The following is a 23428-nucleotide window of genomic DNA, read 5'->3' on the forward strand; positions in this document are numbered from 1 at the left end:
TAGCCAGTCCTATTACAGCTGCAAGCAGGTCCTTGGAGTAGCCTAGTGGTCAATGCAGTGCACTGTGGAGAAGGGGACCCAGACCAATAATCCACTCTGTTACACTTGTGGTGGAAAGTGTAAGCTCTCCAAAACTCGCTCAAAACCTACTGTACCCACATATAGGTGACACCTGCAGCCAAAAGGGCTATTGTAGTGGTGTACAGTTGGGTTTCTTGATGGATTTTGGAGGGCTCACTATACAATATAAGGGAGCAATGGTGAGATGTGTACCTGCGAGCTTTTATGTGAAATCCATTGTGGTGCCTACTAGGGTGCCCCACTGCTCTGCTGGGATGTCTATGTGGCCAGTCTACTAAGAATGCTGGCTCCTCCTATATCCAAATGGGTTGATTTTGAATGTTTTTTCACTTAAGACTTTTTTTTTTTTTTTTTCAAATATGGACCAAAAAGATAAATGCACAGAGTAGGAAATACATCTAGCAAGTGGCCATTTTCAAAAAAAGATAGACATTTTGCTGTTTCAAAAATCTCTATATTCGCTATTCGGATTCTGGACATTTTGAACAAAACATCCAAATTCAGGATTAGACATCCTAATCTAAAATGCCCTTTTGAGTGAAGTAACACTAAATCCTGAAAAGAAGCTTCTCAGAGCCTATGTAGCAAACTTAACAGCACCAATACCAATAACTATACCTTTCAAAAGGCAGCAGTAAATACAGAACAGCAATATGCTTCCCACTGGAAAAGCCAAACAAGTAGTGAGAAAGACATTTTTCTGGTTTGAAAATGGTCAATCTCAAGCCATTGGGATATAGGAAGAGCCAGCTTTCCTAGTAGACTGGCCACACAGACATCCCAGCATAGCATTGAGGCACCCTAGAGGGCACTGCAGTGGACTTAACATAAAAGATCCTGGGTACACACCTCGCTATTACCCCCTTATGTTGTATGGTGAGCCCTTCAAACCCCACGAAAAACCTACTGTACCCAACTATACACCACTCCAATAATCCTTATGGCTGCAGGTGTCACCTATTATTATTAGCATTTGTATAGCGCTACCAGACGCACGCAGCACTGAACACCTGACACAAAGAGACAGTCCCTGCTCAAAAGAGCTTACAATCTAAATACATGTGGGTACAGTCAGGGCCGCCGAGAGATTCGGCCGGGCCCGGGGCAAGGCTGCCCCACCTCCACCCCCATTCGCTGCCACCCCCCGTCGCTCCCCCTACCACTGCAGTCCGTGGTCTCCCCTGCCTGCCTCCATGGCTCCGAGCCTCCCTGTGTCTCGCCCACACCTGATGTAACTTCCGGTTTCTGCGTGGGCGGGACACAGGGAGGGAAGGCCTGAAGGGAGGAGATCTGTGACTACCGCTTCAAATGCAGGGGGCCCGGAGCCGAGAAGGCAGGCAGGTGAGACCGGGAACTGCAGTGCCGGCGGCCTGACCCTGGCGCCAGGCCCCCTTGGAGGCCTGGGGAATTTTGTCCCCCCCTGCCCCCCCCCCCCCCCCTTGGCAACCCTGGGTACAGTGGGGTTGAGGGGCTGACACTTTCCACCACAAGTGTAATAGAGTGGATTATGGATCTGGGTCACCTTCTCAACAGTGCAGTGCACCAACCATTAGACTATTCCAGTAACCTGCCTGCTGCTGTAATAGGCCTGGCCATAACATCTGAAGCTGTCATAGAGGCTGTCATTTACATCTTTGTGGGGTGGAAGGGGGTCAGTGACCACTGAAGGAGTAAAAGGGTGTCATTCCTTTATTCCTACAGTTGTCATCTGGTCATTTAGGACACTTTTTTTGTGGCATGTTCATTAAAACAGGTCTAGACCAAAATGTCCAACTTACAACCCTAGATGTTTTTGTTTCGTTCCATTATGGCAGAAAAATGTCCAAATGGGATCTGGGAGTTCCTAGGAACTCCCAGATCCCACCCTTAACACACACCCTTGTGATCTGAACACACTTCTGAAGGACTTCATAGGAAAACATCTAAAACTTGGTTTTGAAAATACCAAATTTGAACTTCTTCTTTTTTTGAGAAAAAAAAAATCCAAAAACACCCAAATGCAGATTTATGCCACTTTTTGGATGCTTTTTTCTATTTTGAATATGATCCTCAAAATGTCTCCAGCCACAGTATTTAAATATATTCCACAAAGCGGGTATTTGTCAAATAGGAGTTAGACAGCATATTAGCGTATAACCCCTCCCCCCACATACTTCCCTTAGAACTAACACCAATAAAAACATGAATATAGGGAAATAGATAAAATAAGAATAGCCCAGATCCATCAGGTTCAGTCTCTATCACCTTTAAATTCAGAGGCTCAGGCTTTAACCCAATCAACCACATCCTCAGATCTTCTGCTTTTCCTGCATCTTGTCCAGGAATCTTAGTATTCTTTTTCCTTCACATTAAAGGTGGATCTGAAAGTCTCGTCCAGATCTGACTTTATTGCTAAGAATCAACCTACTTAGGGATGTTCAAAGGCAACCCAAAGCAGGATCCAGAAACCTGTGGATCCAACTCAGGGTTGCCATATAAAAAAAAAAAATTCCCACACTAAACAGCCCAAAACCCGCCCAAAAACCACACACCCCCCACCCCCGACGTCATCACCCCCGCCGTCATCAGCCCCACCCTTCCGTCATCACCCCCGCCCCACTGTCATCGCCCCGCCCAAAACGTCACAAACCCCGCCTCTGTCGCCATTAGCCCCACCCCAAAACCCCCACAAAAAAACCAAAACCAGCCCAAAAAACCGCAACCCACCGCGGGCAAACGTTTCCCATGGCGTGTTGCGGAAAACCGCCCAATTGGGCGGGAAAACCGCCCATCTGACAACGCTGATCCAACTTTAATGTGAAGAAAACAAAATGCTTACGTTCCTGAAGAGGAAACGCCAACAAAAAGCAGGGTTTGGCCATAGCAAGAGGATTGAGGGACACAGCTGAACAGAGGAAATGGAAAAAGCCAGATCCTCAAGATTTAAGGTGTTATGGACTGGATCAGGTGGATTCGGGAGATCTGCCTTTTACTCAGCCCCTAAATACTGCATCCAAACGCAGAGGAGGTGTTCTTTGGAGCCCTGAACAGGTAAACACATTCAATAAGAAACCAAAAAAGGTAGTAGGAAAATACAGAAATTGTCCCATAGCCCAGCACCTCCCCTGCCCTTCTGCACCCACCTTATATTAAAGCCGGGCATCTCTCCCGCCTTTCCATACCCCTCCTCACACACACACACACGCTCATATAAAGACGGCATTTCCCCTAACCTTCCATGCTCACCCCCTCATATAAAGTCCAACAGCTTCCCTGCCCTTCCATATATCCCCACCCTCTCATATAAAGTATGGTATTTCCCCTGCCCTTTCACACACCCCTACTCCCTCATATAAAGCCTGGCATCTTCCCTGTCCTTCTCTAAACACCATCCCCCACTTTCTCATAGTTCAGCATCTCCTCTGCCCCTCTATTCCCCCACCCCTGCAGCCCAGCATCAAATCTGCTTTTCTCTACCCTCCTCACCCCTACCGACCCTCCCCCCACCCCTGCCTATCTCAATCCCTATCCCCAAAACCCAGCATAAGGTATAAATGTTTTTTCGTTACCTGGGCACTGACAGTAGTGGAGACTGGAAAGGAGGCCTGCTCCGAGTTGAATGCTGGCTCCAGCAGTGCCTGCAGGCCTTCAAGGAGGCTTCAATGCCTGGCTGGAACCATCTTCTTGGCAAAAAACTACCACAGCTGATGATTTCTGGGCTCTGGGGCTGTGATTTCGAGTGGTACTGCATTTGTGGGTCGGGCAGCAAGCCAGTAGAGTCTTCACTGTCACTTGGCCTCTTCAATAAAGCGGGCTCTTCACTTTCGCTGGCTCTCACAGCAGCCGCAGCTCCAAGATCCTGGGAGTCACGTGACAGGACTCAGAAGCCAGTGTGCTGGGTCCGCAGGAGAAGCTCAGTCGTAGGAATGCACACATGTACAGGCATTAAAAAAATACCCCCAGCTGCTGCAAACTTCATTTTCTGTATGTTAAGTAGTGTCTAAAAATCAGGCATCTAGCTGGCCAGCAGAGTTGGGGGGAGGGGGCACTGGGTCACATTAACCTAGCTATGCCCTAAGCTTTTATACTTCCTGGACCATGACCTCCTGTGCATCCCCCCACAGGCAGTCTGTAAGTTTTAGGTTCTAAAAGTTTATTGTCCATCAATCAAGACTCAACATTTTTTCATTTTCCATAACGGTCTATTTGCTGTTACTGATGAGGAGTGAATTTTAGAGAGCTTATTAGTGGGTTTCCTTCTGAGCAGCAGTTTCCGCCGCCAAAGTAAACATCTGCGGCATATACAATTTCCATTGTGTCACAGACATCTGGAGACTCCTGAAGCAGCCCAGAGGGGCCGAAACATGGCCGTGTCGAGTCTTGATTGATGGACAAACGTTTAGAATCCTTGGAGAATCTTCCATGTCATTTGAGTCACCTTTGCTGTTTCCTGTGCAAAGGCTTCTGTTCTTCTGTGTGTACGTCATATCTTGTTCTAAAATTGCCCACTGTAAAATATGCATCTAATGCCATTTCTAGCATGATGAATAGAGGTATTCCTGAAGGTTGGAGCTGGGGTACAGTTTGGATTTACATGTATACCTTCTGTTTTTCATAGGTATGTAAATGTTCTCAGTTGTGTGTGTGCTCCTTTATTCAAACTTGATATACCACTTTCAGTCAGTCATTCTAAACAGCAGATGTGAGGGGAAAGGGAGTGAAACTTAATAAACTGCCTTTCTGTGGTTTTTGCAACTACATTCAAAGCAGTTTACATATTATATACATGTACTTGCTTGCAATGGAATGTTAAGTGACTTGCCCAGAGTCCCAAGATCAAAGACTGCTGCACTAACCACTAGACTACTCCTCCATATGTGAATGTGTGGCTACAGTAGCATTATTTTTCATTAGAAATGTGAGTACCTACTTTTCTTTGAAAAATGGATTAAATTGCATATACTGCTTGCACAGGTTAGATGGCCTATTACAAAATGATTCTCTAACCCCCTCACTCTAGATTGGCGCCTAAATATTGTCAGCTAGGATTTATAGAAGTTCTTACTACTACTACTTATCGTTTCTATAGAGCTACTAGACAAACGCAACACTGTACACTTAAACCTGTAAGAAGAGACAGCCCTTGCTCGACAGGGATTGCAATCTAATCAGGACAAATAAGGGATAAGGGAATTACTTAAGATGGGAATGATAAAACAGGCATGGGTACTGACAAGTGAATAGGAGTTAGGAGTTAGAAGCAGCCTCAAAAAGGTGGGCTTTTAGCCTACATTTAAAGACGACCAGAGATGACTCAGGAAATCTATTCCAGGCGTATGGTGCAGAAAGATAAAAGGAACGGAGTCTGGAGTTGGCAGTGGAGGAGAAGGGTACAGATAGGAGAGAGTTACCCAATAAACAAAGTTCCCAGGGAGAAGTGTAAGGAGAGATAAGAGTGGAGAGGTACTGAAGAGCTGCAGAGTAAAGGCACAAAGTCAATAAGAGGAGTATGAATTGTATACGGGGGGGGGGGGGGGGGGGGGGGGGGAGGGATAGTTACTGTTCTATAATGCAATCTGTTATACAATTTGCACTCAGCACACTGCATCTAGGTTGCCTAACTTGTGGAACCCAGTTATAGAACAGTCCCTTAAATGATGTAGAAAACCAAACCATACATATGTACATACTGGGCACAGAGTAACAACACAAAGTTGTTGAATTAGTGCAGGCCTACAAAAAAAGGCAGCCCATGGTCCACAGTCTGGACCTCTGAGCCCTCTCATGTGGACAGCTGAGGTGGTGCCTTTATTATTTTTTTTTTTTTTTACTGTGACGCCATGGTAGGTGTAGACTAACCCCCCCCCCCTTACTTGCCTCAGCAGACGCTTCCTACCTTAAATAATTTCTCTGCCCAGGCCTTCAGCAGCAATTCACACATGCCATTTGCTAGAGCCCAGAGCCTGCACCCTGCTGTACTCCTCCCCGTTTCTGACATAACTTTCTGCTTCTGCAAGGGCGAGGTGCAGCACACAGCAGGCAGCCTGGACAGAGAATGATTTAAGATAGGGAGCACCAGACCTGAGCCCAGAGGAGAGAGTTAAAGGATACATGCAGTGAGTTATTGGATCCGAAGGATGAGGAGCAGAGGCGGGAACTATACTGGACAATGGGAGGGAGGGAAGGAAGGAAGCCAGATGATGAGATGTTGGACCAAAGGGAGGGATGCCAGGTGGAGAGATGTTGGACCAATGGGAGGGAGGGAAGGGAAGAAAGCCAGATGGAGATATGTTGGACCGAATAGAAGGGATGGAGGAAAGGAAGAAATCCAGATGGAGGGCATTGGACCTGGGGGAAGAGGGGAGGGAGAGAGCTATACTGGACAATAGGAGGGAGAGAAGAAAAGAAGCCAGATGGAGGAACATTGAACCTGGGGGCAGAGGGGAGGGATACAGCTATACTGGACAATGGGAGGGAGTGAAAGTAGCCAGATGGAGGGATGCTGGACCAGGGGCAGAAGGGAGGGAGACAAAACAATAGTATTTGCATTCTGTTATAACTGCAAAGTTCCAAGTAGTTCACAACACTTAAGATGCCAGGACAATCTCCCAGGAATTACAATAAAACAATGTGCATAGACCCAAAATTATTTAAACAAAACAAACTTCTGGAAAAGATAAGTCTTAAGTTTCCTCCTAAATGACGCACAATACATTTTGAAAAACAAGAAGAAAGTTCTTGCCAGAGCTTAGGAGCCTGGTATATGCCACCAAGAACTCGTGAATTTTTAACCTCTTGCATCCTTTAACAGAAGGGAAACTAAAAAAAAATTATTATTATTTTTAATTCTCCGAAACCTAGACAAAAATGAGAACTGCACATATACTGGACAATGGGAGGGAGGGATGGAAAGGATGTGAGGCGAAGAAATATTGGACCTGGAAGAATAAGAAGGAAAGAAAGGAAGTGAGATGGAAAAAAATAAAAGATATTGAACCTGGAGGGGGAAGGGAAGGGTGAGAGGAAAAGTAGGATGACCCTGGAAAGCTGGGAAAAAAAGAGAAAGGCAGAAAAAAAGACACTGGGGCCAAAACAAATGGAAAAATACAATGCTCAGACAACAAAGACAGAAAAAGAGTATTTTATTTGGTATTTTTTGATTAATACATATCTGTGGTAGTTTGCAGACCCTGGGTTTCAGACAGTCAAATTTTTCAGACCTCCACTCAAAATATTCGAGTAGCCCTGAATCAGCACAAGTTTGAAACATGAGACTAGTAATACTGTTATGGTTTTACCCTTAATAGGTACTGTTGATTTGTCATAACTCAATTAAACAGGCCAAATAAATTAAAAAAAATTTTGCTCCTTTTCCTATTAATATTTGAAGTTCCTAACCCATGCTGTGAGCTAATCCAACTCCTCTGTGTGGAAATCAAGGATCTACATGTAGAGTAACTGCTAAGAAGCAGGGCAAACCAACCCAATATAAGCTAATGAAAAAGCACAAATATGAGGGCAAAAGCGTCCTTGATTAGAGTTACCACCAGCTCCATATCATTTTACCTTATTTGAATATATAGACTTTCCTTTTTGGAAGCTATTTGCTAAAGTTATGCAGGTTGGAGAGACTGAATAGGGCAACATATATAAAGCATTGCACATTAGGGGAAATGAGGAGGCAGAGAAAGCAAAAGCAACGAGTTCATCATTTTGGAGGGAATGAGGTGTGGAGAACATTCTGACAGCTAAATTATTTTAAAGCACCCAATGGTGCTACTCAAGAGACAGACAAGACACACTTAAATTTTGATTGCTGCTAAGGGAAACATTATTGGTGCCATCTTTATTTTCTTTTGCAAAACATCCCCTTTACAAATAAAAATCTGAAGGACAAATGTAAAAGACAATTAGTGAAGAATACTTGTTTAAATGAAGGGGGAAGTTATCAACACGGGGTACTGTTAAGACGTGTTATTTTACTGTTAACCCCACTTGTTCAGTAACTAGTTCTCATTGCATAAAATAAGCCCTGAGCTAAAATAACATGTTAATGGTAAAATAACGTTTTAACAGTAACCTACTTATACCCCCATTAAGTATAATTGATAACCTGGGAGAATTATGTATTCAATTAATTTATTCTTTATAAAGAAGCTACATCTTTTCAAAACTCTCTTACTAATTAACTACAGTACTCAAATCCAGGATCAAATTTAACAAGTGATTTTCCCCCTTCCTGTGCTACAGAAAATGAGAAATCCGAGCACCCCCCCCCCTGCCTGTGTGAAGCCTGACTGTATTGTTGAGCCTCCTCTAAAGAACAGCAGTAAGGTAAGCGAGGTTACCTGGGATGTGCGTGGCGACGCCCTGCCAGCTACTGCGGCTGTCACTCATTGATGCCGGCCCTTGCAGTGCGAGTGTCTGCTTCACACTGAGCCTCAAACGCCCTGATGCTGCCTCTTGAGCAGCCAGTGTGCACGTGGGCTGCTAATGCTAGTGCCTCTGCCCTTCTCGGGTTTCAGCTGTTCCTGACCTGAGGTGCTGCCTAGCAGTAAGCGGCCTGCCACCTATTAATACATTGTCCTGCTGGCGTGCTGCCAGGGCTTAAGGGACTGGAAAAAAAAACAGAGCCTGCCAAAAGCCAGATGGTCAGAAGGGAGGGGCAGGCTCTGAAGCTAGGCACCCTTGCTGGGTTTAAACCTTTCATCGTGCATTCATTTATTTTTGATGATTAATATAGTAATACTGTGGGTGTATGCAGAGCCATTCGATTTCAATGCTCGGAAATGACCACATTTCCTTTAAACTTGTAAAGAAAAGGAACAAAGTCAAGTAATGTGCCTAAAAAAAAAAAAAAAAAAAACAGCAAGGAGAGATTGCCTGCACTCTGGAAAGGAGGTATGAATAGGGTGGGAGGAACTGGCATCAAAAAGCAATTTGGATACACCTGTACACTGTACATGCAAATAAGGGTGGATAGACATTTGAAATTGTTATCAGCAGAGAAAAAAGATTAGGTGACATAAGAGAGCTATGCATGTATACTGTATAGTGTAAAGATTAGAGGGGATTTTTATGGAAATAACCTGGAAGAAAAGGCCAAAAAGCGCAGAAAATATAAAGTGAAATTTAAATGCCATGCTAGGTCATATTATATTTATTTACTTTTTAGCTTCTTTGCAGAAATATCAAGAACACTTAACAAACAGTATTACAGTATTCCCTTCTTACCTCAGGGATTTTCTACATGTGTAGGTAGGTGGAGGATAAGTATCACAGGAACTCTGAATGCATGAGTTTAGTATTTGGGTAAGACTACCAACTGGATCCAGATTCACAGGACTGTGTTGATTCAGTCCTGGGTTTACTCCCTTGCATGCAGGGACACATAGTTGTGATTTCCCCATTGCATTTCCAAAGAAAAGTAAGACTACAAGTCCCAGCATTCACTGGAGTAAACCAAGGACTGGATCAACTCTGAATCTGGATCCAATTGGCAGCCTTATATTTAGGGGAGGGGACAGCAACAAAGAGGCTGTTAGCAGGGGAGGAGAAGTTTTAGTCACTTTGTTTTTGGTTTGCCTTTCCCATCTGTCTTTATGCCTTTCTGGTTTTCTGTGGTTGCTGACAGCTGCTGCTCAGTTTCATTTTCTTCTGGTTTCCTTTTTGGGTAGTTTAGTAATTCAGTCAGGCTATTAGAGTCGCTTCCGGTGTTAATAAAAGTATGTAGAGAAGAGTTTGTGTATGGGAACCTATACTATTAACAGTGCGAGATTAAGAGAAGAGTTTCAGCTGACCAGCTTTTGTCAATGTGATTGAGCGGTGCTGTGACTTGAAGGAGGCACACTTGTTTGCTTTGGGTCCTAGTGTAGGTTACAACTGTTCAGATGGTGAGGAGCCCCTCTGCTGCCTTGGAGGAGGGAGGTCTTCTAAAAGGAGAGCATCACCCTGGTGCAGCTTGAAGTAATCCTGCAGCCAGTACCAGCACACCAGGGAATGCAATATCCTCTCGCACCAAGGATGTGTCTTCAAGAGCTACTGCCTAGGAGGGAAGGCTTAGGATGGCTGTTGTAGTTGGTGATTCGATTATTAGGCATGTAGATAGCTGGGTGGCTGGTGGACGTAAGGATCGCCTGGTCACTTGCCTGCCTGGTGCGAAGGTAGCAGACCTCGTGTGTCACCTAGATAGGATTTTAGATAGTACTGGGGAGGAGCCAGCTGTCTTGGAAAATTTAGGCTCTTAGGTAGAAAGCTGAAATCCAGAACCTCTAGAGTGGCATTTTCAAAAGTGTTACCCGTTCCACACGAAGGGCCCAAGAGACAGGCAGAGCTCCGGAGTCTCAATGCGTGGATGACGCGATGGTGCCGGAAGGAGGATTTTAGATTTGTAAGAAACTAGGCAACATTCTGGGGAAGGGAGAGCCTATTCCGTAAGGATGAGACCAGGCTGCTGGCATCTGTATTTAAAAAGGAGATAGAGCAGCTTTTAAACTAGAACCTGGGGAAGGCCGACAATCGTTCAAAAATGCATGGTTCAGAACTAGGTATCTTTCAAAGATATCACTAAAACAGGGAAGATAGGGTATTCCAATAGTGAGGTTGCAAAAGAGACCATAGCAGATCAAGTGACCTTAAATAAAAATCAGACATCCCTTTCAAACATGATCTGACAGAAATCACCAACAAAATCAACCTCGGTTTCCATATCATGAACTCATGGTCAAATGCATTCCAACTAAAATTCAACACAGAAAAAACACACTGCCTTCTCTGATGAAGGACTAGCTTAGTTTGTTTTCAAGGAATACATGTTAAGCTTGGAACTGTGTACACTTATAGAAGCAGATGTACTCTTTTTGAATTCTCATCAATAAAAATGTTGCAACATAAAACAGAGGGGAAGGAGGGTGGGTTAGGGGGGATGGGAGAAATTGTTAAAAGATTGATGATTGACTTTATTATTGTATTTTTATTTTGAAAGTTTGATGGGGGCATCTATGTTTTGCCAGATATTGGATGTAGTTATTTTTGTCAATCCCAATACAACACGAATATACCCACAAACTTAGTCACCCCAGACTACGCCCTCCCCATTTCAGATAGCCTGAAAATCCTTGGCGTCACAATCGACCAAAAACCTTACACTCGAGACCCAAGTTAACTCTATAATCAAGAAAATGTTCCACTCAATGTGGAAACTTAAACGCGTGAAACCATTCTTCCTGAGGGCAACATTCCGGAACCTGATACAATCAATGGTGCTAAGCCATGCTGACTATTGCAATGGACTTTATGCAGGATGCAAAAAAACTATTCATAAAGAAACTACAGACTGCTCAAAACACAGCAGCCAGGCTTATATTTGGAAAATCACGATTCGACAGCTCTAAACCCCTACGAGAAAAACTGCATTGGCTCCCAATCAAAGAACGTATTACTTTCAAAATCTGCACCCTGGTCCACAAGATTATCTATGGTGAAGCCCCGGGTTATATGACTGATCTCATAGACCTATCAACCAGAAACATAGAACATCACAAACATACCTAAATCTTCACCACCCTAGCTGCAAGGGACCCAAGTACAAATCAATTTACGGATCCAGCTTCTCCTATATAAGCACGCAACTATGGAACACATTACCAAAAGCCATAAAGACAATGCAGGATCACCTCAACTTCCGGAAATCACTAAAGGCCGATCTGTTCGAGAAGGCATACCCTACTGATCCAACTTAAGTGCCTGAACTCAGCAATACAACGAAACCAAAACTTGCAATGAACATTATATAACTCTTCTTCTCTTGATTCTCCAATGTGACTGTAACAACATCACTCTGTATTTGTTTCATCACCGGAGGTGGCTAACATCTCACAGTACTATGTAAGCCACATTGAACCTGCAAATAGGTGGGAAAATGTGGGGTATAAATGCAACAAACAAATAAATTAACACTGTCAACTTCTGAGCAAGATGTAAATAGGAACAACGAACATAGTTTGAAATATCTATATGTGAATGCCAGAAGCCTAAGAATTAAGATGGGAGAGTTAGAATATATTGCACTAAATGAAAAATTAGATATAATAGGCATCTGTGAGACCTGGTGGAAAAAAGATGTGTAGGGGCATAATCGAACGCGAACGCCTATTTCCATGGGCGTCTATGTCCGAAAATGGGTACGTGAAGAGGCGGGACAGACCGTATTTTCGAAAAAATGGACGTTTTTGAACTGGGCGTTTGTTTTTTTTAGCGATAATGGAAACTAAAAACACCCAGCTCAAAAACGTCCTAATCCGAGCCATTTGATCGTGGGAGGGGCCACGATTCGTAGTACACTCGCCCCCTGACATGCCAGGACACCAACTGGGCACCCTAGAGGTCAGTGCGGTGGACTTCAGACAACGCTCCCACATGCATAGCTCCCTTACCACGAGTGCTGAGCACCCAACCCCCTCCCCCAAAACCCACTACCCACAAATGTACAACACTACCATAGCTCTTAGGGGTGAAGGGGGCACCTACATGTGGGTACAGTGGGTTTTGGAGGCCTCCCATTTACCAGCACAAGTGTTACAGGTAGGGGGGGATGGGCCTGGGTCCACCTGGCTGAAGTGCACTGCGGTACCCACTAAAAGTGCTCCAGGGACCTGCATACACGCAGTCCTCTAGGACTTGTTGCTGCTATATAACATTGGCACACCAGTTGACACCTGAAGACTAATGTCTCCGAAAACGTCCTTTATTGGAATAAGCACGCTTACTCACAGTTAACTACAGATCAGAGGTTGTGCCCCACTTGCAATGAGTCTCCCTGGTACTGAGATTAGCAGTAGGTCAGAGCTGGCAGAATGCTGTACATTGCCCTCTTTCAGCCACATTCAAGGTAAGAACTAAGTTCTCTAACGTGGCTAACACGTGAAAGGGATCTAAAACTGGCTTACAAAAATGGCCACTACCTCATGGACTACCGGAAACAAAACAGGGCACACTCTGACCCAGTAAGCAGGGGGAAAAGCACCATGGGAGTAGAGCATTTAACACAAGCTAGTGGAATCACGGAGCCCACTACCCTACACCCACCACAATGCATTGCTGATGTGACTCTGCAGTGCCCTTAACAGAAAAGGTGTCACACTCGCCCGAGAGCCACATCAGAACCAGGGAAAGGCTGTCAGAGGATAGAACACATTCTGCTGTCATGGAGGTGGGTTCGGCATTTGAGGCTGGCATACAGGCTGGAAAAAAAGTTTGTAAAGTGGGGGTTTTTTGGTGGGAGGGGGTTAGTGACCACTGGGGGAGTCCGGGGATGTCATCCCCGATTCCCTCCAGTGGTCATCTGGTCAGTTGGGGCACTTTTTTGGGACTTGTTCGTGAAAAAAAAAGGGTCCAAAAAAAGTGACCCAAAATCGCGGTAAAAACGCCTTTTTTTTTTTTCGATTATCAGCTAAAGACGCCCATCTCTCCTCGGCCGATAACCACGCCCCAGTTCCGCCTTCACCATGCCTCCGACACGCCCCCGTCAACTTTACCCGTTTCTGCAACGGATTGCAGTTGGAAACGCCCAAAATCGGCTTTCGATTATACCGATTTGAGTCGCAATATAGGCGTTTTTCTCTTTCGATTATAAGCAGGATAGTGGAATTAGAAAAGGTACAGATAAGGGCGGCGAAAATGATAAAGGGGATGGAGAAAGGCTGAAGCAGCTAGGGCTTTTCAGCTTGGAGGAAAGACGGCTGAGGGGAGATATGATAGAGGTCTATAAAACAGAGTGGAATGGAATGGGTAGACGTGAATCGCTTGTTTATTCTTTTCTAAAAATACCAGGACTAGGGGGCACGCAATGAAGCTAGAAAGTAGTAAATTTAAAATGAATTGGAGAAAATATTTCTTCACTCAACATGTAATTAAACTCTGGAATTCATTGCCACAGAGTGTAGTAAAAGCGGTTAGCTTAGCCGGGTTTAAAAAAGGTTGAGATGGTTTCATAAAGGAAAAGTCCATAGACCATTATAAAAATGGACTTGGAGAAAATCCACTGCTTATTTCTAGAATAAGCAGCATAAAATGTATTGTACTGTTTTGGGATCTTACCAGGTACTTGTGACTTGGATTGGCTACTGTTGGAAACAGGATGTTGGGCTTGATGGACCTTCAGTCTGTCCCAGTATGGCAATACTTATATACTTATGTAGGATTGTGACAGTGTGTGAGAAGGGGGTGGTTTAATTTGAGGACTGTGTAGAAGAGAAAGTCTACTGGTAGTAATTTTAGAGGATATTGAGGGTTTCAAACAGGTTTAAGGGATAGTTAGCTGAATGATTGAGTGTTTGAGGGAAGAATTGATAGGGTTTTTTTTTAATTTTTATGAAGTCTTTATTGAATAATAATACACAAAACCTGATACAGAACACATCTTCCACATCGCATTACAAACCAATTGAACATAATACAATTCTTTAGTGATGTAGCGACCTACTAATACAGAGCTAAATGATGGTCCCAGAACCAATATAATGGACAGAGCTTATTGCGCTAGAGCACTGATTAAACGAGTCAGGTTCTCCAGCTCAGTACTTCAGTCTTTATAAATGTTGTAATTTTCCCCAACTCCTTCCCACCCATAGCTTTGAACCCCCCCTCCTCCCCTATCTATCTATCCCTCCCCCCCATTTGAGCACCACCTGAACCTCTAGCATCAATCTGGTTATACATGATAGAGAAAAGAATCCCAAATCTGGTGCCAACTACTCAGTTGATTAAGAATTGATAGGGTTTTAATGGTAATATTTGACTGAAGGATATTTTATTTAGTTTGACTATAGAGAGTGATTGGGGGGGAGGTGGCACCAAGTTAAAAGTACAGAAATATCGAACAACGAAGGCAGATAAAGACCATACGGTCTATCCAGTCTGCCCATCTATGCCATCTACTCTTCCATTTACTCCCTATGTAGTTGTCCGAAGCCTTCTTGAATTCAGATATAGTTCTCATCTCCACCACCTGCAGTGGGAGGCCATTCCACAAGTTCACCACCCTTTCCATGAAGAAGTATTTCCTCAGGTTACTTCTGAGTCTGTCTCCTTTCACCTTCACCCTATGCCCCCCTCTTTCCAGAGCTTCTTTTCAATTGAAAGAGACTCACCTCCTATGCATTTATGACACCTAGGTAAACGTCAGGCTTTTGCAGCCCAAATGCATGATCTTGCATTTTTTAAGCATTAAATCTTCTTGACTATTCTTCTGGCTTCACTTGGTCCTTTCTCTTGTTATTCCAATGGTTCCCATACCTGGTCCTGGAGGCACCCCAGCCAGTCAGGTTTTCAGGATATCTACAAAGAATATTCATGAGATAGCTCTGCATGCAGTGGAAGCAGTGCATACAAAGCTGTCTCATGAATATTCATTTTGGGTATCCTGAAAACCTGACTGGCTGGGGTGCTTCCAGGACCAGGTTTGGGAACCTTATTCACATCATCAGGGTTGTCTACCTTGTTACAGATTTTGGTATCATCTGCAAAGAGGCAAACCTTATCAGATAGCCCTTCAGCAATATCACTTACAAAAATAGCTAATAGAACCAGTCCAAGAACCAAACCTTGCAGCACACCACTGGTGGCATCCCTTTCTTCAGAATTAGCTCCATTTATCAGTACCCTTTGTCGCCTTCCACACAACCAGTTCCTAATCCAGTCAGTCGCTGTAGGGTCTTTACTGAGGACACACAGTTTATTTATTTCTCATCTGTGTGGAACTGTGTGAAAGGCTTAGCTAAAATCTAAATACATCACATCAGTGGCATTCTGTGGTTCACTGCCACCCGGGGCGGATCGCTGCTGCACGCACCCCACCCCCTCCCCGGCTGCAGAGCAACACGGCACCCCCCAGCGTGACACAGCAACACGGCACACCCCCCCCCCCGACCCAGTCCCCACCTGTCTACCAGCTCTGGCCATCCAGCACCTCGCGCGACTCTGCGCTGCTGTAAAAGAAGAAAATCCTCTCGTTGGCCCTTCCCTCACTGTGTTCCGCCCTCTGACTTAACGTCCTATTTCCTCGAGGGCGGGACAGAGTGAGGGAAGGGCCAACGAGGCAATTTTCTTCTCTTACAGCAGCGCAGACGCGAGGCGCCGCACCACACAGCTGCCGGGTGGATGGAGCTGGTAGGGACTCGCCAGCAGAGCACCCCCCACCCGTTGACACCCAGGGTGGACCGCCCCCACCGCCCCGCCCTTACTACGCCACTGCATCACATTTAGTGCTTAATCCTACTTTAGCCACCCAGTCAAAGAAAGTAATCAGATTTGTCTGAAAAGACCTTCCTCTAGTGAAACCATTTTGCCTTGGGTCCTGTAATCCATTGGATTCCAAAAACTTTACTATTCTCAGTTTTAAAAGCTTTTCCATTCACTTACATACCAAAGAAGTCAGATTTACTGGCCTGCAGTGCTCAACCTCTTCCTTACCTCTACTTTTTTGGGAGAGGGACCACACCTGCACTTCTCTAGTCCTCTGGGACCACGCCTGAATATAGAGAAGCCAAGAGAACTTCTCTAAATTCCTTCGGTATCCATGGATGCTTTGGCTTGACCGTAATGTTAATCATAATTCAGATTCATTTCAGGTCTCCAGTGATTTATCTTTAAAGGTTAAATGATCTTCCAAGGTCTTAGGGTTCTTTAGACTTCATCAAGCACATCATAGTCACCAGTATTTTGATTGTAAACACTTTGCCATTCTGGTCCAGGCAGTTGTTTTAGCCCATGTAGACTATTGTAACATTCTTCATTTGTCTCTTATGGCTAAACTCCCTTCTGAGCTTCAGATCTTACAGTATGCTGCAGCTAAACTCATCCATACATAGCCTTAAGAGATCTGATAGTGCTGTGACTGCCCTTATTTCTCTCCATTAGCTACCAGTACAGGCCCAAGCTTTATTTAAATCGCTGTATATTCAAAATGTTTGATGGCCTTGCTCCTGTTTACCTTTTTAATTTGCTTTCTTTTCACAAGCTAGAGATCCACTTAGATTATTTCTGCCCTCTTTTTTTTGGGGTGTTAAGCTTAAAATTTTTTTAGAGGATTCTTTTTGTTATCAAGTCCCTCATTTTTGGTTATCCTTTCCTTTGTTCTTTGATCATCCTTTTGTTACTTTCTTTTTCGTAAGAATTTGAAGACTTATTTAAAAAAAAAAATTTGGCAAAGTGTTATATTTTCCAGTGATCTTTCTTTTTTATTTTTTTCTCTTTGTTACCTGCTGTGAACCACTATTAGCTTATCTCTTGTTTGTCCTGTTTGTCTGTCCTAATTAGATTGTAAGCTCTGTCGAGCAGGGACTGTCTCTTCATGTTCAAGTGTACAGCGCTGCGTACGTCTAGTAGCACTATAGAAATGATAAGTAGTAGTAGTAGCAGCAGCGTTGGTGGGATACAAGAATCGCATTGCATTACATGTATGCTATTTGGCCCCATCGCTTTACCACCTTTAGTTTAGCTAGCTCTCTGAAAATTAGTAGTCCTCTGAAAATTGTTGAGGGACTACTACACCTCCATTTTGTGTTTGTCTTCTGGGGTCCTGCTCCCGGCCCTTCAGCTGTGAACACAGAACAGAAATATTTGTTAAGCAATTCTGTCTCATTCCTCCCCTTCATCTTTGAGTCTCATAATGCCACTTTCGCATGTCAACCTACTGCTAACATATCTAAAGAATGTCTTCTCCCCCCCCCCCCATTTTACATTTGCATCTTTGCCTTCCTGACAAAAAGGATGGGCAAGGGGTGTCTCATCAGCAGGTTAGAGCACCAGGAAAATGGTTTAAAAATAATAAAAAAAAAACAAAAAACAGATTGTTAGGTGGAGCATGTAGACCTAATTCAGGCCTGCTGTATAGGGAGAGAATAGAGGTAAGTCAGCTTGGGATATGGGGAAGAGAGGGTTTTACCTGAATATATGGTTGTGTGAGTGGTAGTTTGAATAACATGATTGACAGGACTGAAGATCCATGGTTTCCTTTGTCAGTGATAATCTCAAGGTGCTAGTCTGCGTGAGGGTGAAGAAAGAGATGAGAATCATGAGGAGTAGGCTGGTGTACAGAATGACACAGTGATGGGGAACCACAGTAACCGCGGGGATGGGTCAGGGACAGATCCCACGGGGACGGGATGAGGACAGAGCCCACAGGGACGTGTCATTTTCTAGTTGGAAGGGTAGAGGGTGGTGGTGGGAAGGAGGGTTATTATAGCTGCTCATTGTTATTATTATTTTCTATTTGTAATTTATACACAACAGTTGCACAGCATATTGTTCCTTTTTATAATTTAATAAAAAGATTTAAATATAAAATCCTAAGTGTTCAAGGCTTCTGTAGATGAGGACAGAGCCCACGGAGACGGGGTGGGGACAGAGACAGAACCTGCGGGGACGGGGCGGAGTGGAGACAGGGTCAGCGGGGATGGGGTGGGGACAGAGACAGAACCTGCGGGGACGGGACAAGGACAAATTTTGTCCCCGTGTCATTCTCTAGGCTGGTGTTTCTGGAGGGGGTCAGTATGGGAACATGGATGAAGAGAATGTGTATGAAGATGTCTTGAGGAAGCACCTAGGATTCATCATCAGGGGACTCAGTTGCAGAAATTTTTGAATGATGAAAAACTCTTAAAGATAGTTCTTAAATGATTAGATAGTGAGACGTATATGTGTCATTTAGGTGTAGGTAGCAATAGGGATCCTAAGCATGTGTGGGAATCATCTGACTTCTCCGTATCTTCTGAGTCTGAATTTGAGGTTGGAAGTAGTAGGCCGAGGGGACACTAAGTGTTCAACTGTGCAATGATATCGCTATGGAAAGTCCAGGTCTGGTATCTCACAGGGCTCACACACTTTGGTGTTCATTTTAGAAGCACTATTCATTTTTATATATTATTTAACTGGTTCTTAGAAGTCCATATTGCATGGATATCCAAATCCTGATTTTATAAAGCGAGGATTTCTCTAAAACAGAAGAATGTGTATCTGGCAAGGGGGCATGGTCAGGGCCTGTTCTGGGCTGGAGTTGGATGGTCAAAAAAATATGGGCATTCCCTGTTGCAGAAGGAGAAGGAAGGTCCATGTCTATAAAGGTTGATGTTGGAAGTTAGACTGGCTACCTGGAATGTCCTGGAACCCCTAGTGGAGGGTCAGTTACTGTTTCCACTTATCCTGTGTTCATTGCAAGGCACAATACAGGGTAAGTGTAAAGCCTGTGTGGTACATGCAGGGAGTGTGGCCAGCATCTACCCTGCATGTACTGCATCATCCTGGTGCTGCTGTCTTCAAGCAGTGCATAAAGGTAAAGGTGCCATTTTTGACCCTGGTGCCATTCTGGACAGCAGCAGAGAGGGACTACTGCTGCCAAGGACCACTATAATGGAACATCTACATTCTGGGGGGGTTCTGGGGGGGGGGGAGTTCGGGGGCTAGAATAGGGCTCATGGGTGCCATGGGCAGGATTTTGTGTGGAGGGATCAGGAGGGGGATTGGAAGGCACATAGGGGTTGGGAGAGGAATTGCGCATAATGAAGTATGATGACAGCACTATGGGTGTTTGTGTTGCTATTGCACAACATCGATGTTCATGTGCTGTAAAATAGACATCTCTGTATCTGCTTTCCTCATCCCTATTTTGGATGGATTTTTTTTCTAAAATGGATGTTCCTGCTACACATAGAGGGGCATAATCGAAAGGGACGCCCAAGTTTTGTTGAGGACATCCTCGTAAAACGTCCCGAAGGGGGGGTGGGGAAACCTGTATTATCGAAACAAGATGGACGTCCGTCTTTCGTTTCGATAATACGGTCAAGGATGTCCAAATCTTGAAATTTTAGTCGTCCTTAGAGATGGTCGTCCCTAGACTTGGTCGTTTCTGATTTTCAGTGATAATGGAAACCAAGGACACCCATCTCAGAAACGACCAAATGCAAGCCCTTTGGTCATGGGAGGAGCCAGCATTTGTAGTGCACTGGTCCCCATCACATGCCAGGACACCAACCAGTGGACTTCGTAAAATGCTCCCAGGAACATAGCTCCCTTATCTTGTCTGCTGAACCCCCAACCCCCCCCCCCCAAACCCACTACCCACAACTGTACACCACTACTATAGCCCTTATGGGTGAAGAGGGACACCTAGATGTGGGTTTGTGGTGGGTTTTGGAGGGCTCACATTTACCACCACAAGTGTAACAGGTAGGGGGGATGGGCCTGGGTCCGCCTGTCTGAAATGCACTGCACCCACTAAAACTGCTCCAGGTACCTGCATACTGCTGAGATGGACCTGAGTATGACATCTGAGGCTGGCAAAAAATATTTTGAAAGATGTTTTTTGAGGGTGGGAGGGGGTTAGTGACCACTGGGGGAGTAAGGGGAGGTCATCCCCAATTCTCTCCGGTGGTCATCTGGTCATTTCAGCCACCTTTTTGTGCCTTGGTCGTAGGAAAAACAGGACCAGGTGAAGTCCAAGTGCTCGTCAGGGACGCCTTTTTTTTCCATTATGGGTCGAGGATGTCCATGTGTTAGGCACGCCCAAGTCCCGCCTTCACTATGCCCCCTTGAACTTTGGCCGTCCTTGCGACAGAAAGCAGTTGGGGATGTCCAAAATCGGCTTTCGATTATACCAATTTGGACGACCCTGGGAGAAGGACGCCCATCTTGCGATTTGTGATGAAAGATGGGCATCCTTTTCTTTCGAAAGTGAGCCTGATAGCCATCCATTTCACCATTCATTTTAAAACAGGTTCTATTTCGGCAGATCGTTTCTAAAATTATAGGGAAACTTCAGCTATCCCAACTTGGATGTCTGATTTCCCATTTGAACGTTCTTTCTAAAATGCTCTTCCACATGTAATAATACTATTGGGATAGTCATGTGTCTCTCTTCCTATGAATTTTCAATGACATCTAAGTGGATCTCTTTTCTTTAGGGATCAGGTTATGAGTAACAAAAAAAAAAGAGTGAGGATAATAAGGATGAAGGAAAAAAATAAGAAAACTAAGATTCCTAAAATTATTTTCAATTGGATCTTAGCATCCTTGATGGGGCAAAACATGACTTGTACCCTGGTTTTACCTAGATATTTGGATAAGATTTTGAGATCTCAGTACACCTATAGGGGTGGGCTTGGTTAAATTATGATGAGTAATTTTGTAAGAATTTGGCCTGGGGTCATCGAGATGTTGACATTTGGTTGGCAGGAATGATCCTTTTGAGGATAGCGCTTGGGTGGTGTATAGTCTGGGTCATCATTCAAGACCAGTCAGGGGTTGCTGGGATAAGTCAAGCTAATCAGTTTATTCATTGTGGTATTATGGGGATCACAGTGGCATTAATTGATAATCGGAATGGTGCTCAGCTTAATTTTTGTTTTTACTTTAATGCTAGTTGTCATGTTCAAGCTGCTTGCCATTTCCAGCATAGATGTACTCCATGTGTAAAAAATCTGCCATTTACATATTCAGTACTTGCAACAGTGGTAAACAAGGATGTGCCTTTTTTGTTCATTCAGGGATTCCAATGGAGCTGTCTCTACAGAAAGCTCCTTCCCCAATTAATATTTCTGCTCTACAGTTTTTGTGTGGGTGTTAGGCAGATCAAGCAGTGGCTGTGTTATTATTGGAAGGTTGTTGTTTTTGGCTTCACAATTGCAATTGATGGGCTGATGGTGGTGCATAAAGCAAAGAATTATCCATCAGGAAACAGATTAAAGGAGCTTGAGGCAAGCAAAATTCTAAAAGAGTTAGATCTGGGGACAATAGAAGGTCCATTAGACTATCCACTGTCGTACATTTTAGTAATTTCTCTTCTTGGCATTATTCCAAAGAAAGAGCCATGAAAATTTAGATTAATTAATAATATACCTTATCCTGTAGGGATGAGTGTGATACTGCTGGGGAAATTTGGGGCAAATGCACAGCACAGAATTTGTGCAGAATTGGTGAACTTGCTGAGCAGAATTCTGTGAAGCTCTCAGCATCTGCTGCACTCTTCCCCTCCCATCCCCCACAAAGATTGCACAGCAGAAGGAGCTGGAAGTGAACTGGTGCACATCAGGTCACTTCCTCCTCCTCTGCCAGCTTAGACCTGACTGTGTATATGAACCACGCAGTTCATATACACCATAGGCACCCGGTATAAGAGTTGGCCTCCTTAGCTGCTAGCAGAACTTCACTAATTTGAAAGCCAGTAGCAGCTAGAACACAGCCTACCTCAGCAACCTGACCTGCTGTCACTCCAGCGATTGGTGTCCCTGCCCCCCTCAGCCTCATGACTTCCAGGCACTATCCTATGGTGTTGTCGGCTTCAGGTCTCTCCCTACCTGCGATCCAATGGTGCTACCTTGATCACTGCTGGTAGCAACACCACAGCGATTAAAGCAGGCAGCCTCAGCCTTCCCAGTGATGCCTCTCACTCTCATCTGATGCAGCTTCCTGTTCTGCAAGGGTGGGAGGCATTACTTGATTTGATTTGCTTACTTTATTTTTTGTCTATTAGATTGTAAGCTCTTTGAGCAGGGACTGTCTTTCTTCTATGTTTGTGCAGCGCTGTGTACGCCTTATAGCGCTATAGAAATGCTAAATAGTAGTAGTAATAGTAGTAGTGAGGCTGCCTGCTTTAATCGCTGTGGTGGCAGTGAGCAAGGCAAATTAGCAGCACCATTGGTCCACAGGGAGAAGAAGGAGAATCAGAGTTGGGGGTGGAAGGAAAGGGAAAACCTTGTGGAGGGAAGGAAGGAGGAAGAGGAAAGGTAATGGACCTGGGAAGGAGAGGGATAGATGCTGGGGGAGGGGAGAGACCGAACTGAAGGAGTGGAAGAGAGTGGGAGACCCAAGAGGGAGCAATACTGGACCGTGAGGGGGTGGGTGGGAAGAGAGATGGAGAGATACAGGCCCTAGAGAGTAGGAGTAAAGGAGGAAGGGAAGACAGAGGGGTCATTCCATGCCAAATGGTCTAAAATTAAAAAAAAGTTCCCACTATCATGTTCTCCAATTTTGTTCAAATTTTATCTGCTGCGCGAGTCAGGTGTTAAATGAAGTTTCCCAAAATTTCTGGTCTCTAACTGCAATAGTTGCATATCTAGACCCCCTTTTCAGAAAGGTTGTCAGTCCATGAGCGCGCGACATTAACCAGAATGCCATTTTTGGGGTCTAATAAAATCCAAACACATTTATAAGAGTGGCTAAAAAATTCAAATCCTGTACAGTTTTTGATGCTAATTCCGATGAAATACATTTTAATATTATGGATGCAAAATCCAGTCAAACAAGTTGACTTAAAGTGTGCATCAAAAGTGGTTGCGACTCATCGGAACATATTTGGACCAATATTCAGGCCGCA

At 44.4% G+C, this 23428-nt stretch overlaps 1 protein-coding gene across 2 annotated transcripts in view; it reads right to left on the reverse strand.

Moving 5' to 3' along the window:
- Positions 1–8561, reverse strand: part of GADL1 (glutamate decarboxylase like 1) — a 260588-nt gene extending 252027 nt beyond the window's left edge. The window contains exon 1 of one of the 2 annotated variants that reach the window (XM_030205926.1): positions 8409–8561. In XM_030205926.1, coding sequence (XP_030061786.1) covers positions 8409–8457 — 49 coding nt within the window. In that variant the 5' untranslated portion in view covers positions 8458–8561. The remainder of the gene's footprint in view (positions 1–8408) is intronic. The other variant, XM_030205918.1, reaches the window with a different exon arrangement.
- Positions 8562–23428: the final 14867 nt, after the last annotated feature.

Source organism: Microcaecilia unicolor, chromosome 1 (genome assembly GCF_901765095.1).
Source record: "Microcaecilia unicolor chromosome 1, aMicUni1.1, whole genome shotgun sequence".
NCBI lineage: Eukaryota > Metazoa > Chordata > Amphibia > Gymnophiona > Siphonopidae > Microcaecilia > Microcaecilia unicolor.